The following is a 16,292-nucleotide window of genomic DNA, read 5'->3' as shown; positions in this document are numbered from 1 at the left end:
ATTACTTTCTTCTCCTTATAGACAGCCTTGTTTCAGGGCAAATGAGCAAATGAAAACATATTAGATAAGTTGTTGTAGGTGGTTTTACAGATATTTTCTTTGATGTAACACTACAGATAAAAAATGTACAAACTTTGATTAGTCCCACAGAAGAGAATTTAAAACTCCGCCTCCCAGAGCAAAGACTTGGCTCTTCTACTTATTCAATTAACTCTTAACATGCTGCTCTTGGGCTATTCCAGGAAGGGAAATAAATAGAAACCTTTAGACTTCCTTTGAAGCAGTGCAACTAAAGTAAATATTCCCTGTAAGCAATTTTCTGTCATCACGTATCCCAACATCTTAGCAGCAGAGAAGAAAAAATAATAATCATATTAAAAATGTAACTCACCAGTTCTTACAAGGCTTTCAGAGAGGGCTCTTTACTGGAAGACTCAGACACTTTGTACGTCTCCTTCAAGGATCTCAAACAGCTTTTCATACCATCACATTGGACAAGTATCCCAGCCAAATGCTCATCGTGTGTGAATAATCATTTGACAGCCTGGGCAGTTATATTGGAGCATCATTGGCAATAAAGTCATCACTGAGTAATCAGCGAATCTATCATAAAAAAGTTATTTAACTACATGTATTTCTCCACCTGGCCTTCCTTCCTCTCCTCCAGTGCCCGACACATTTTTAACATCACTCAGAGGGAAGCTGGACTTCCTTCACCAACTCATCACTTTGGAGGAGCTTTGGGTGCCAGCCCTGAATACTTAACTGCAATTCTTATTCACCTATTGACTCCCTAACCTGGAAAACAATCAGGAGTTCACTGAGAGCACTTCCTGTGTGCACTGAATTTTGCATTGCACCGTGCGCAGCAAGGAAAGGAAGCATGCATTGAGGAAGAAGAGGGAGGCTATATAATGGTGGGGTGGGACAGACAAACAGTGATGATTATTTTTTCGATGAACAACAACATAGGACGTGGGTTTAGGATGAGAAGAGCAAGGGTTTTGTTTTAAATGATCTGTGGAGAGCCTGATGCACCTAAGCCTTGCCAGCCTGTTTGTTAAGTGAGTTACACATACAACACAGTGCCAAGAGCCCCAAGGAATTCATTCTCTGTGTCAATACCACAGGGTTGGGCAATGAGCAGGGCTACCACTCAGCAGGGAGGTGTCCCATCAACGCTGATGAAACATCAGGCAGTCTTCTGACCACACACCTTGGGGGAAAATCATACCCCAGGAAAAATAACTTCCAGTGTTTCTCTTTTATTAGTTTCCTCGTGTTGTTTGTTTTTACAGCATTTAGGGAAAAAGGAAAGGGAGAAAGAAAAAAAAAGCCTAATCCGAGTCTTTGCTTCTATAAATAAAAAATTGCTTATTTCTAATTATTTTATGTGCCTCTGGCTCTCAGTAGGCACTCAAATAATATATAAAGTAGTGGTGTTAGCCCATTTTCTATTCTTAATAATAACTAAGGATTTGGGCATGCTGAAATCTGAAAAGTATTTTAACATGAATAAATATGACTCGGATTTTACCAAAAGGCCATGTTTTGTCTCCCAGGGTCTCTATAAAACTTACTCATTGCAGAAGTGTCTTATACCAGCTAGTGGTCAAAATTGCAGCACATCACATGATGTTTCTGGTCACTGAATGCTTTCAAGATCAAAGTTGAATGTCGAATGAAATGCTAAATCTCTGCAGCTTTAATTCCAGAGTAAGACTTCCTTTCCTCCCCACACTACCCCCAGCTAAGGCATGCTTTTCATGGTCCTGAAACAGAGGGCACACACGGGGAAGCTTCTGGCTTTCTCAATTGTCATCCTCCCTCATTCCCCCTGCTGTGGTTACTGATCCCTCCACCTGGAGAGCAGCAGGAAAGGGAGGTGAAAAGGAGCAGAAGGTTTGTTCTTCTCTCACTGGTGCTGTCATGTGAAGATTTCAGGCAAGCCTGAAGGGCATTTTCTTAAGTTCTTGGAAGCCAGGACAGCTGGATCACCCCCATCTGCAACTCCTGAGATGTGGGCGATGTCGTCTCTTCCTCCAACTGGTTTTCCAGTGGTGCCTCTCTGCTGGAGTTTCCTCCTCATCCCAGCAGATTTTGTGGGGCAAAAGTCCAAATCATTAAGGTTATCTGGTCATGCATATTTGTTTGAGGGACTCTGGAAGTGCAACCTAAATCAACTCCCCCTAGTCCTCAAGGTCAGAAGTCTCTAGAGTAGATCAGGCAGGGATCAGGTGCCACCCACCTAGGTCCCCCAAGAGATGCACAATCAAATATCAACCTCTCTGAGGAGTGTCGCTGAAGCCTCAACATTGGACTGAGGCTAAGAGAGATGCATGCCATGTCATTTGTTTTTATTTCATTTAGGAAACAAGAAAAAAGAAAGCCTAACTCCACTGGGGAAGAGGCAGGGCTATAATGCCACAGAAACCTCTTCATAAGCCCCCACTTCTCTCCTTGCTGTGAGGCCAGAGATCCATAGGGTTCCTGGTTATCTACATGGAAAATTCCTACAGGATGCCATTTTTTTTCCATCTCATTTCACGATGCTGTCAGATGAGTATCCTGTTACAATAAATATTCCCCAAAATAATTTGTCTTGATATGTGGATGGAGGACTTTGGAGTCAGACAGACATGGCATTCTGATTCCAGCACCCACTAGCTGTATGACCTCCAAAAAGTGCTTAATCACTTGGGGCACCAGCTTTCTCACCAGTAAGGCAGGCAGAAGCATACACCTCAGGCCCCTCTAATCAATAACCCTTTATTGATTAGATATAATGTCTCATGGCATGGTGCCTGGCCAAAAGAAATGGATGATCCTTTTTGGCAATTTTGAGAAGACAGAAGTGAAAAGATTTTACTTTACGAGCTATGAAAATTACTGTGCTTTAAGATCATGAAAAGTACAGACTTTGGTACATGAATCCACGTAGATGCTTAATGAAATTGTTCAGAGTTGAACCTACCTGATGTTTGACATTCCTATAACTGTGCCAACCATCAGAGGCATTGCAGAGGAACCCTCAAGCTAACACTGGGCATGTCTTCATACTTGGGCCTCTACCCAGAAAGAACCCATTAGAGAGACTGTTGGTGGGAAATCCTGGAGTCCCACAGAAGAAGGGCACATGCAATCAGAGATAAGCAAGGGAACACTCACTCTCAAAGACTCGACATGCAGCAACTGCATGAGCAAAGATCGAGGCTTGATAATTAGGGCCCTGAATCAAGGAACAAGCATCTCAATTCAAATTGGGCAAGTGGGATGAGAGCAACACGGTGCTCACAGAAGGGTTCTCCTCTTAGCCATGCAGAAGGAAGAGACCTGGAGCCCCAGAATCCAGCTTATAGTCTCCCTATTGCATCATCCACTACTGCACAAGACAAACAGCAGTGAGCTCTGTATACAATCAGTGGGCTCAACTATTCTCCTCCAAGCCATTTGCCAGCTTCATAAAGTCTAGAAACGTTAAAACACCAAAAGTGCTCTCAAATCTCTGGTTTGGGGACACCCTCCTTGTCTATTAAAGTAAAGGGTATGGCACAGGAAAGGGCAAAAACACGTGGAAAACCCCAGAATTCCTCCTATGTGTGTTACATGGAACATGGTTGGGGGCAGATCAAAGAAGGAACACAAAAAATCATGAATAGTTTCTAGGTATTTTTGCATATTTGTGGTTTTTAATTATCATTCGCTTCCCATTTTTCAGGAGCAGATTTAATCACAGCCTTCTCCTTGCTATGCATTTCCATGTTTCAAGTTATAGCTTTATTATTAAACCAAAACCCAAGTCCTAGTAAACTACCTTTCTTTAAATGCCATATTAGTTTACACCAGGAGGAAGGAGTCATGGAAATTTATTGCCTCTAAGATTCTTTCAGAGTGGTTTAAATGGCCCTAGGAAATTAACTTGAAATAGATGCTTCCAAATGTTATTGTTTACACACTAATACAACAGCAGCCAATAAACATATTCAATTGAAATGTGCCCACAAGAGAACAAAATACATGTGTTGTACCTGTTTGACCCATCTACTTCACTTAGCCTATTAAACAACTCTCAAACCTGTGCAATTATATATACATATATATACACACATATATTATATATAAAGACCTTTCACCTGAAGTTTGTTAAAACCACACATATATCCAAAGAGAAGCAAGAGCCAGCTAAAAATAAAAAAACCCACACATGCATGCATCTGTATGTGTGTATATATGTAAAAATTTAAATCATATATACAATAACTCCTCACTTAACAATGTCAATAGATTCTCAGAATTTTTTTTTTTTTTTTTTTTGAGATAGGTTCTCACTCAGGCTGGAGTACAGTGGCACGATCAGAGCTCACTGCAGCCTCGACCTCCCAGGCTTAAGCAATCCTCCCACCTCAGTCCCCCAAGTAGCTAGGACAACAGGTGCATGCCATCACACCCAGCTAATTTTTGTATTTTTTGTAGAGATGGAGTTTCACCATGTTGCCCAGGCTGGTCTTGAACTCCTGAGCTCAAGCATTCCACCTGCCTCAGCCTCCCAAAGTGCTGAGATTATAGGTGTGAGCCTCCATACCTGGCTGATTCTCGGAAATTGCAACTTTAAGAGGAACGATATACAGCAGGTTGTTTCATTCAACATCATTTTGTTATAAAGTTGATGAGAAAAAAATTGGTTTTGTTATATGTGGCTTTGCTTAAAGTCACAGTTTCCAAAAACCTACCAACAAGTGAGAACCTACTGTAATCACCTTTCTTCTTAACTTTCTTAAAGCCATGCAGTTGTATTATTCGTAATATAATATTTAGCATATACATTTGTGAATATATACAAACTAAATATATTTAAGTTATATATAAAGGCATTTCCTCAAGTTTATAAAAATCATGCACACCAATATATTATTTATATAGATTATATAACATACGTATGGTGTGTATATATATATATATATATATATATATATATATATTCTGTCCCCTTTAAGATTCTTAAAGTCTTAACTATTTGAGGTACCTAAGATTCTCATTCTCTGAATTTTACTCTGTAACTTTAGTCTGCTTTTCCAATGTGTTTGGTGTCATGCTGACTTGGCAAAATCCCACAGCCTTACTGAATGATTGCTTCAAGAAAGTTGGTGGTGAGGCAGAATGTAAGTCAGAATGGACCCTATGCCGAACAGTAGTCTGGTATTTCTGAAGTGTGTCTGAAGGAGATATTACGTTCTTTTTAAAGAGCATGTGTGATGGTCCCTGTTGAGTAAGTTTGGGAATTGTTGTGTTAAAAAAAAAAAATGGGAAGACCATCGTTGACCACAGAAATGGGAGAGATTCAAGTGAACACGTGGCTGTGAATTGAGGAGGCAAGGACTCATTCAGCACATTTTCCAGGCTTATGTGATCATGGGGAAGATGAAGGGAGAGGCTGTGCAACCAGCTTTCTGTTCCCTCCAGATGTTAGCTTGCACCAAGCAGCACAGGAGTTGGGTGCAAGTAAAATAAAGGAGAAAAATTTCAATCCTAGAAATGACTGGTTGGACCATGTTATCGCTGACATGCCATACTGACATCAGAATTGAAGAAAACAAATGTTCCTTGTTTATTTTTTGAAGCTTCCTTTTCCTTATTTTTTTTTGCTGGTGTTTTCTAGAATACTTTTTTTCCCTTTATTTGCACATTCATTCTTGTGTTTGATTTTGATATTATCTATTCATGTTGTGGTCCTGATTGCTTACGCACAACATAAGAAATTTTGAAAACATATAGGAAACATATTAATAGACAGTTTTTGCCTTTTGGCTCTTTTTGAGGAAGGAAGACCAACAGAGGTTGAACTCTCCACCCTGATCGTTTTCAGGTATATGACTTGTGGCAAGGTACCTGACTTTCCTCAAGCTCCATTTCTTTATTTCTATAAGAAGAAGAATTCCATTGTTTACCTTGCAAAGTTGCTGAGTCAGTGAAGTAAGAGATCATTTATAAAGTTGTAAGTACATCGTAATTATTTGAGGGCTGGTGGCTATTACAATAGTTGCTATGAAACAATGAGCCAACTTTAACCATAAACTAATCACTCTTTCATCTCAGACTCTCAGCATGTGGCCTTTATAAACACTTCGGAGAAGTGACCAGTGCACTAAGCAACTTGCATAAGATGTGACAGGAACTCAGAGCCTTGCAGGTGGACATGTGGTTTATTCAGAAGCAGAGACGCGACGCAAGGCGCACATTAGAGATGGCACTCAGCACTCTGTGTGGTGAGCTCCAGCTGTGATTCCATTCAAGGAGAGAGGCTTCAGCGGGCAGCCAGTGGGTACCACTCTTTGTGAATGTGGTACAAGACACAGCAAAGGCCCAAGTTGCTGACATCCTCATTTGTATCCATTATGGGTGCACAAACCCCTCACAGGTCCTGGAGGGAGGGAGCTATGCCAGAGGAAACGTCAGGAAGAAAGAAAAAAGGAAAAGAGGGAGAGAGGGCAGGAGAGGGGGAGGGAGTTTAGGAGGAGAACAGGAAGACAGGAAAAGAGAGAAGAAAGGAAAGGAAGGAAGCAGAGAGGGCGGGAGTCAAGCAGGAGGACAGGAAGGAAGGAAGACAGGAAAAGAGAGAAGGAGGAAAGGAAGAGAAGGAAGCAGAGAGGGAGGGAGTTGAGGAGGAGGACAGGAAGGAAGACAGAAAAAGAGAGAAGGAGGAAAGGAAGGGAGGGAAGCAGAGAGGGAGAGAGTTGAGGAGGAGGACAGGAAGGAAGACAGAAAAAGAGAGAAGGAGGAAAGGAAGGGAGGGAAGGAGAGAGGAAGGGAGTTGAGGAGGAGGAGGACAGGAAGAAAGACAGGAAAAGAGAGAAGGAGGAAAGGAAGGGAGGGAAGGAGAAAGGGAGGGAGTTGAGGAGGACAGGAAGAAAGACAGGAAAAGAGAGGAGGAGGACAGGAAGAAAGACAGGAAAAGAGAGGAGGAGGAAAGGAAGGGAGGGAAGGAAGAGAGGGAGGGAGTTGAGGAAGACATGAAGGAAGACGGGAAAAGAGAGAAAGAGGAAAGGAAGAGAAGGAAGCAGACAGTGAGGGAGTCGCGGAGGAGAACAGGAAGGAAGACAGGAAAAGAGAGAAGGAGGAAAGGAAGGGAAGGAAGGAGAGAGTGGAGGAGGAGAACAGGAAGGAAAACAGGGAAAGAGAGAAGGAGGAGGAAAGGAAGGGAGGAAAGGAAGGGAGGGAAGGAGAGAGGGAAGGAGTCAAGGAGGAAGACAGGAGGAAAGGAAGGGAAGGAATGAGAGAGGGAGAGAGTGGAGGAGGAGAACAGGAAGGAAGACAGGAAAAGAGAGAAGGAGGAAAGGAAGGGAGGGAAGGAGAGAGGCAAGGAGTCGAAGAGGAGGACAGGAAGGAAGACAGGGAAGGAGAGAAGGAGGAACGAAAGAGAGGGAAGGAGAAAGGGAGAGAGGGGCAAGCAAGGAGGGAACTGTTTGGAGTCAGGAGCCCTAAATCTCAGAACGATGAGATGATAAAGGGTGGGGTGTGATGAAGCCTGAGCCCCTCTCTCAGATGTCCAGTCATGTCTAGTCAGTGAGAATCCTGGCAGGACAGAAGAAATTCGAATGCATGGTAAGGTCTGACCACATGCTTCACTTCTCCACATTTTTGGAGCACACATCCTCCCTTCACATGTGCTATTTTATAATAGTGTGTGTCTACTTAGGCACTCACATTATGGATATGATGAAACATGATCTGTAATCATTAGTGAAGGCTATAAAGCTGATGCTGGAATTTCTACTTTCTTGTTATCAACTGGAAGCTACATTTTATTATTTTCATAGGCATGTCTTTAATCCCTCTGTCCATTTGTTGAGAGTTGATTTAAAAATTAAATAATATAAGCCATAAATACACTTTACCTTAATATGTACATTGCATTATGCTGAAATCAAATAAAATGGTTGAGAGCAATGATGTCTCCCCTCCTCCCTGCAAGGATACCTGGAGAAAAGACCAGGACACAAGAATATTCGCCAGTGTTCACACAAATATTAAATGTTAGGGCTGGGTGCCATGGCTCCTGCCTGTACTTCCAGCACTTTGGAAGGCCAAGGCGGGCGGATTACTTGAGGTCAGGAGTTTGAGACTAGCCTGGCCAACATGGTGAAACCCCGTCTCCACTAAAAAATACAAAAGTTAGCTAGGCATGGTGGTGGGCACCTGTAGTCCCAGCTACCCGGGAGGCTGAGGTGACAGGATCGCTTGAACACGGAAGGAGGGGGGTTGCAGTGAGCTGACTTCACGCCACTGCACTCCACCCTGGGCGACACAGTGAGATCCTGCCTCAAAAAATAAAATAAAATAAAATAAAAATAAATGTTGGTAAACTTAACACATTTGCTACTTCTTTACATTAAAATAATAATCCTGGCCAGGCGCGGTGGCTCACGCCTGTAATCCCAGCACTTTGGGAGGCTGAGGTGGGCGGATCACAAGGTCAGGAAATCGAGACCAACCTGGCTAACATGGTGAAACCCCGTCTCTACTAAAAATACAAAAAACTAGCTAGGCATAGTGGCGGGCACCTGTAGTCCCAGCTACTTGGGAGGCTGAGGCAGGAGAATGGCGTGAACCCGAGAGGCGGAGCTTGCAGTGAGCCAAGATCGTGCCACTGTACTCCAGCCTGGGCGACAGAGTGAGACTCCGTCTCAAAAAATAAACAAATAAATAAAATAACGATAATAATAATGATCCTAAGCCCCCTCCCCACAATGAAGTAGCTGGTATACCCCAGGAAGGGGTCAATGGTCTAGACCATTGGATGCCCTGGTTGAAAGGCAGATGCTGAGTCGGTCAGTCTGGGGGTGGCAGCTGGGATTCTGCATTTCTAGTGAGCTCCCAGGGGATGCTGGCACTGCCAGTTCAGACCACATCTGTTATCCACCACTGCAGAGAAGCAAACTGGACCTCTCGCTCAGAGCCAGTTTGTACTCTGATGGTGAAGGGGTTCAAAAACAATGACCCTCCCCACACAAAAGTACCAGATATGTCCCAGAGTACAAAGCCAGGAGTGGCGAATTCAGCCATCTATGTCAGGCTCCCTTCCAGAGCTCACTGGGCTTGGAGGAAACCAGCAGTGGGAAGGGGTGAGAATATTCAGTGCCTCTGAAGCAAGAGAATTCCTAAGTCAGCATTGCTAAGCCAGCTATCTAGGGGAAGAAGGCAGGTAAGTCTGCAATGAGGAGCTCAAATTCAGGCCCCATCAGATGAAGTCAGAGCTTTCTGGTCTCTCAGCATCATCAAGAAAAGTAGACTGCGTACAGCCACTGAGAAAGATGGTCCCTAGTCCAATCTGTTACCCTCCATGTACACTGGGCAAGATTTGTACCCTAGAAAAGTAAAGAGAATAACAGGGCAAAGTGGGCTCACAGAAAACAGATATAGCAGACTGGAAACCAAATACAACAGATAACAAAAGCATAGAGACACAGGAACCAGGACAACAAACTGAGGAAGTTGAAATAAGCTAAGACTCCATACAGGATGGCATATATATACACACAATAAATGGCATGTTTAAGTTTATATGTTGTGTGAAAGAAGATCATCTGTTTATTTGTTCCATTGTTAATGTGCTTTTGATGCCATCGTACTGTAGTTTACTGGACCATTTCTATTGTACCTTAAAATTGTCAGGAAAAGTAAGCTACTGTCTCATGGGGAAAACACAATTGTACAAAAGTAAACTGTAATTCATGGAAGGAAATGCATCCCCATCAGCATAGAAACTGCCCATCTTTGGCTGTTGGAGAATTATGAAAAGCTAAAAACTAACTTGTTATATGTGTACAAACCACACTGCTAGAACAAAATTTCATTCTTTTCCAATCTAGCTTGTGACAGAGAAGCATTCACACATTCAGTTTTTTTTTTTTTTAAGCAAAGAGGAGTCTTCCATCTTATGCATAGAAGTGATGTTACTGAAAAGTGTAGAAAATAAGACTTATAAAAAAATAATGTGAAGCATGTTTTCACATCTGTGGAGAGCTGAAGTACCTACGATTTCCCAATCCGTCTCTTCCACAATCGCTGTGAGGCTTTGCCATTTCATCAAAATGGCACTGGGGCCTTTTTTCCTTTGAAAAATACTCTTTTTTGGCCAGGGGCGGTGGCTCACGCCTGTAATCCCAGCACTTTGGGAAGCCCAGGTGGGCGGATCAGTAGGTCAGGAGTTCAAGACCAGCCTGCCCAACATGGTAAAACCCCGTCTCTACTAAAAAATACAAAAATTAGCTGGGTGTGGTGGCTGGTGCCTGTAATCCCAGCTACTCAGGAGGCTGAGGCAGGAGAATCACTTGAACCTGGGAGACTGAGGCTGCAGTGAGCAGAGATTGCGCCACTGTGCTCCAGCCTGGGTGACAGAGTCAGACTCTGTCTCATAAAAGAAGAAAGAAAAAAGAAAAATACTCTTTTTTAATTTAATGACTAAACAGAAATGTGAGGTGGTTACAATACCAAAAAAATAACAGTAACTCTGATATGTGTGTATCCATTTGTTTCCAGAGAATGGAAAGAAACTGGGAGGGAGAATTCTAAAGACTCCAGGTGGAAAATACTATCATACTTACTGTAGGTACCACAGCAATGTGTGTGGAATGCATCTATTATGGAATTGTGTTCCCAAAAATATATGTTGGAGTCATCATCCCCACTACCTCAGAATGTGACCTTATTTGGAAACAGGATCTTGTCAGAGGTAATCAAATTAAAATGTAGTCATTAGGGTGGTCCTTAGTCCAATAAGAATGGTGTTCTTATAAAAGGAGAAAATTTGGACACAGAGACACACACAGAGGGAAGACGATAGGACAAGATACAGGGAAAGGAAAGCAGGTTCAAGCTGAGGAGAAAGATCTGGAATAGGTCCTTTCCTCACAGCCCTCAGAAGGAATTAAGACTGCTGACATCTTGATCTAGGATTTCTGGCCTCCAGATCTGTGACACAATACACATCTGCTGTTTAGGTTACTTAGTCTGTGGTACATTATTATGCAGCTGTAGTAAACTAATACAGAAACCACGAATGACTGTATTTGAGTCGCAAGTCCCTTCCTAATTTGCTCATAAATTGCCTTCTCTGAAATCCCGTGTCCTCAAAGGGAAATCACGATTGCATTAAATGGGGGAAGCTCTCTTATAGTACCACCTCTAAGAACACATAATTTTATTGACTATATACTATGCACTGGTACTAAGGGCTTGGCCTGCCTCACCTCCTTTATCACCTCCATTTTACCCAGGAGGAAACAGACACAGGTGCACTTTGTCTATCACAGATGATAATTCTTGCTGAATCCAGGCATGCCCCTGTCCACTATGTATGCACTAAACTAGAAATACACTCTCATGTTTACACCTTTTTTTTTTGTCTTTTTCCCCTTTTGTGGAGAACAGGGTCTCGCTATATTGCCCAGGCAGTTCTTAAACTCCTGGGCTCAAACTATTCCCCCAACTCCCACCTCTGTCTCCCTAAGTACTGGGATTACAGGTGTGAGCCACTGCGCCCGACACACCCTCACGTTTTTAAAGTCTTAAAATTCTCTTATTTCCGCTTCTCAAAAGGCCCAATCCTTTTCCTTAAACGTGAATATACCACATAAACGAACACGAAATAGAAACAGGGACAAAAAAGTATTTTTCTGATGATGGCAAAAGGGAAAAAAAAAAAAAAGAAAGCTGTTTAGGTGGCATTTGAAAAGTTAAAAAAGGAAGAAAACTCAGAGCAGCCCAAAAGACAGATGATACCTAAAAAGGCATAACCAGCAAGACATGTTGACTATTAGTATTATTTCAGCATCCTCCTTGCGCAGCTTGGCTTTGCTCTGGGACAATGCACCAGCCTGGGATGCTCAGAGATGCAGGCACGGAGGTTGTGCACCCTTTCCGCACACTGCGCATGCGCGGCTGCCGGTTCAAGTCGCGGTCCAGGACAGCAGGAGAGGCGGGCAAGCGAAACAGAAAAACCCACCCACGGTCCAGGGACTGGCGGCTCAGGCGAACCCACCCAGGGACCTCGTGACCAAGGCCATTTGTCTGCAACCTAATGGCTAGCAGTGATACCACCCTGAGCATCTTCAACCCCCTCTCCCCACTCTACAGCCCCTTGTACTGTCCCTCCTTCCTCATTCACACTCCTGATCCAAACTCAAGCAGTGAATTTGCCCCCAGACGAGGGCCTCGGCTCTGCGAGGCCGCTGGCTGAGTAGCTTGGCCCGATTCCGGGTGTGAAGTGAGGAGGAATTGATACGGGTAAACGTATAGCGCCGGCCCGCGCCGCATCCCGAGTCTGCAGCTGCAGCTGCGGCGAAAGCCCAAGGTGCGCGTGCGCGGAGCGGCACTAGGCAGCCCAGGACGCGCGGGCTCGGAGCCGGGCGAGGGGCCGCGGGAGGCGCGTGCGCAGAGCGACCCCGGGCGCGCGAGAAGGCCCTGAGTGCGCGTGCGCGGGGCGGACGGGTGCGCGCGCACTTCCTCCTCGCCCCCACCCAGACCCAGAAGGCGGCACCATGGCGGCGCCCCCGCCGCAGCCCGTCACCCACCTCATCTTTGACATGGACGGACTTCTTCTGGGTGGGTAGTGTGCGGCCGCCGCCTCCCGTAAGGGCGGTCTTGGGTGGGCGTGGGGACGGTCGGCGCGGGGTACGTCACGGCCGGGGGGCCGCGGCGGGGCGGTGTTCGTGCAGGGACGCTCGGGCTCCCGCGCGCTCTGCCCCCCGCTGGCCCCGAAGTCGGGCGGCGGCCAGGAGCGCCCGCGGGCCCATGTCCGGGCTGGCGGGCGCGCGTGGCCGCGGCGTCTACGCGGCCCCAGCACCCGCTTCCGGTCGGCGGCCCGCGCGTGGGGCCGGAGCACGTGGGAGCAGTCCCTGGGGTCCGCCGGGCGGGCGCGCGTCTGCGCGTCTGCGCGTCCTCTCCTCAGAGCGCGGCGCGGCGGGACCTCCGCGCTCTCTTTTCGGTTACCCATGCGTGCGACCTTGGGCGGTGCCCAGCCTCAGTTTCCCCGTCTGCAAACTAGCCTGGAGGATACTTGCCTTCCTGCTCCGAGGTTGCTGCTGTGGGCGAACTTTGATGGTAGCATCCTACATGGTAGCGGTTCTCTACCTGGCGGTTTTGCCGCCCTGAGGGCATCTGGCAATGGCGATGTCAGGAGACATTTTGGCTGTCACAGCTGGCGTGGAGTGATGGGGTCACTGGCATCTAGTGGGCTCCAGACCAGTGATACTGTTAAACTCCCCGCAGTGCACAGGAGTGCCCTATGCAACCATAAGGAATTATCCCGCGCCGTCAACAGTGTAGAGGCACAAAAGGTCTGTCAAGTGGTCTGGCTGCCTAGGGTGACCAGCACCAGGGACATCACCTGTGGGCTACTTGTAAATGTAGAAGCTGGGGCCCCACCCTACCCCTGCCCAATCAGAATCTGCATTTTAAGTGCGTGAACGTTTGAGAACAGCTGCTCTATCAATCCGAGGCATTAAGAAACCCTTGGCAGTGTACTAAGTGAGGTAGTCAGTCATAGCACATGTGAACTTCACCAGCCAAGAGGAATTCAAGTAGAATTCAAAGAATAAAACCCTGTTTTTAACTCAAGACAGAACTGTGCTGAGCTCTACCGAAAGCCTTGACACAGTTAACAGTATGACACATAATCACCAGGAGGCTTCATGTATCTATAAACATGTCTGCATACTCTGTGTAGACAGCTGACCTGCTTGGTTACGTATATCATTCCTTCATTTCAAAACCCTGCAAGTTAGGAGGAAGTATTTGCATGTCACTAATTAAAAAAGAAAAAACCCTGCAGCTCAGAGAGGTAAAGCTACTTGCCCAAGGTCACACAGCTAATAAGAAGCCAAGCTGAGAAACGATTCTGGATTGATCCAGTTCTAAATGTAAATGATGTTGAGCTCATCTTAAATTGTGAATATGACCTTGTTTCTGCTCATCATATTGCTGGGTAATTCCCTAGCAGTGTTTCCTTTTAAAAAGGCATACAGAAACCATTCTCTTCATTTTATGAACACAGAGGTGTAAACTGATGAATTCCAAAGGAAAAAAAAAATCCCCATAGAGGTCAGTAATTGGAGCCAACGGTGTATGCAGCTACTAAATTTGAAATGACTCAATTTCAGAAAGCTTGTGGGATACATAGGTATAGTTTGTAGACATGAATTTTCCTACTCCGGTGGTCAAGAAGTTAAATTGTCAAATAAATTTCTTATCCTCTAATAAAGGTCCAGAGAACCTGTTCTGGGAGTCTCATGAATTTTAATACCAAACAAGATGTCTCATTAAAATTAAATTTATTAAACTTCTAAATGAGCTTGATGCCTAATTCTGATTCTAGATTCGCACATAGCCATGCCCTGAAGTGATGAATGTGACTTAAATGGCATTACAAGCATTGACCTCACATTGTTACCCAATCCTCTGATCTAGTCAGATAACCAAGAATTAGTGCTATTTGGAAAAATAAGCCCTACTTCTTTTTATTCCCCCCTCATTTTCTGCCCATTTCCTCCTTTCCTGCCCTACCTCTTCTTTGAGGTGGTAAGGCCTTGCAAAACTTTCTTGGAAATATACCTTTGTTTATCCCATTCTTTCACCAAATGTATAAATACAAAACACAGCTTTCCAAGATGTACCCCTTTAATTTAATCTACCAGATTATGCCTGCTCTCTTTCTTTAGCACCTCACTTCAGTGTATCTGTTGTTTGCATAACAATATATTATCAATTTATAATGAGTTATTTTACAGTGTCTGTTTTTCGGGAATTTTGAATGCATTTTCCTAGGAAGTTCTGTTTGTCTATGTAGCCCCAATAGTTGCATACTTGGGGAAGTAAAATTGAAAACGAATAGTTTCATGGAGGATTGTTAACATTAGAGCAGAAGCTTGTTTAATCAGAGGAGAATGAGGAAGTACATGGAGATTTTAGAGGAAATGTTGACCAGGAAGAAAGCCAGGAAACTTTCCCATGCTTTTGACATGCACGATGCTGTTAGTTGTCCTTTTAAAAAAAAAAAAATACACTTCGGTTTCTGTTTCTCATGACCAAGGTAAGAGTCAGTTATGATTTAGGTAATATTAATAATTTTGGCTCTCAAATGCCATTCAGAGAAAGAGAGTAGGGGAGTGGGATTAGTTAAAAACTGGGATGATTTTGAAAGAAGATGACAATTATTAAACAGTATCTCAGCAGCTAGACAGGGAAGATTATTCTGTTTGTACATAACTGAAATTAGGAACACAAAAGATGGTCCCGATTTCTTTAAAAGAGAAGACAGTTTGTTGTCCAGAGCAGTTCTGTCTCATAGAATTGAGCCAGGTAAAAATTTTGGGGAGCAACTTTTAATAAGTAAAAAGATACAGATGACATTGATTTGGATGATGGATGTTATGTAACCTAATGTATCAAAAATATTATTTAATACAAAGTCAATATAAGAAAATCATTTAAGTGTTTGACAGTAATTTTGATAGTAGGTCCTCAAAATCTGTGTGTATTTTATACATACAACACATCTTAGTTTGAACTAGTCTCATTTCAAGCACTCTGTAGCCTCATTTGGTGGGTGGCTACTGGCTTGGACAGCATGGGTCTAGGTTTTTGTGGAGCAACCCAAGATGTCTGTTGATAATTGCTATGCTGGGAGGGCCAGGCAGAGGTTGGGTGTTAAGAATATTCAGAATTAGGAGTTTTGGTGTATGTAAAATGTGGTATGTGTAAAATGTGTTTTCTTGGAGTCTAAATACAGAATTATTTAATATCCTTTTAAAATCAAAGGAAAATAAGCTTATTTCCAAATTCTTAAATATCGTAAAATAATAAAGTAGATCTGCGAAGGGTAATAACATTTGCAGTGTTGACCATAATATACCATATCTTTATAAATCCAGATTGCAGGATTTTAATGAGTGACTTCTACTTCACCTTTATATAGTAAAATGAAGACCTCTTCTGTGCCTTCTTGCACTCCCATAGCTTCCTCCTTGCCAAATAATAGCACTTGAGACTGTAAGTGCCTGCCTCACTGTCTGGGGCCCAGGAGACCCTAAAAGGTCATGGAGGTAGGGTCTCTGTGGGGATCACCAAGCCCAGTACTGATGGGATTGTGGGCTGCCTGAGACAGTTGACAGTCATGTCCACGGTGTGGCCAAAATTCCACAGACATAGCGTGAGTGTGTTTTGCGCTGTCATTCTTTGTTAACTTCATGTAGGCTGTTTCTTTAGACACCAAAACATCCATATAGCTGATGACAAAA

At 44.0% G+C, this 16,292-nt stretch overlaps 2 protein-coding genes across 9 annotated transcripts in view; one reads left to right on the top strand and one right to left on the bottom strand.

The window, feature by feature from the left end:
* Window positions 1–12,848, bottom strand: part of STS (steroid sulfatase) — a 349,033-nt gene extending 336,185 nt beyond the window's left edge. Inside the window, exon 1 of one of the 4 annotated variants that reach the window (XM_054544304.2) lies at window positions 12,570–12,848. The gene's annotated coding sequence lies outside the window, so the exon portion shown is untranslated. The remainder of the gene's footprint in view (window positions 1–12,569) is intronic. The other 3 variants (XM_054544305.2, XM_054544306.2, XM_054544307.2) reach the window with 3 other exon arrangements.
* Window positions 12,367–16,292, top strand: part of PUDP (pseudouridine 5'-phosphatase) — a 441,859-nt gene continuing 437,933 nt past the window's right edge. For 2 of the 5 annotated variants that reach the window (XR_008518006.2, XM_009234577.3), the window contains exon 1: window positions 12,462–12,600. Coding sequence is in view for 3 of the 5 variants with exons in the window: in XM_009234577.3 (XP_009232852.1) it covers window positions 12,537–12,600 (64 nt within the window). In the remaining 2 variants the exon portion in view is untranslated. Of the gene's footprint in view, window positions 12,601–16,292 lie in introns of all 5 variants that reach the window. The other 3 variants (XM_054544308.2, XM_002831358.3, XR_002912965.3) reach the window with 3 other exon arrangements.

Source organism: Pongo abelii, chromosome X (assembly GCF_028885655.2).
Source record: "Pongo abelii isolate AG06213 chromosome X, NHGRI_mPonAbe1-v2.0_pri, whole genome shotgun sequence".
NCBI classification, from domain to species: Eukaryota; Metazoa; Chordata; class Mammalia; order Primates; family Hominidae; genus Pongo; species Pongo abelii.
Note: the sequence above shows the minus strand (reverse complement) of the source record. Positions and strands in the feature narration are given on the sequence as shown.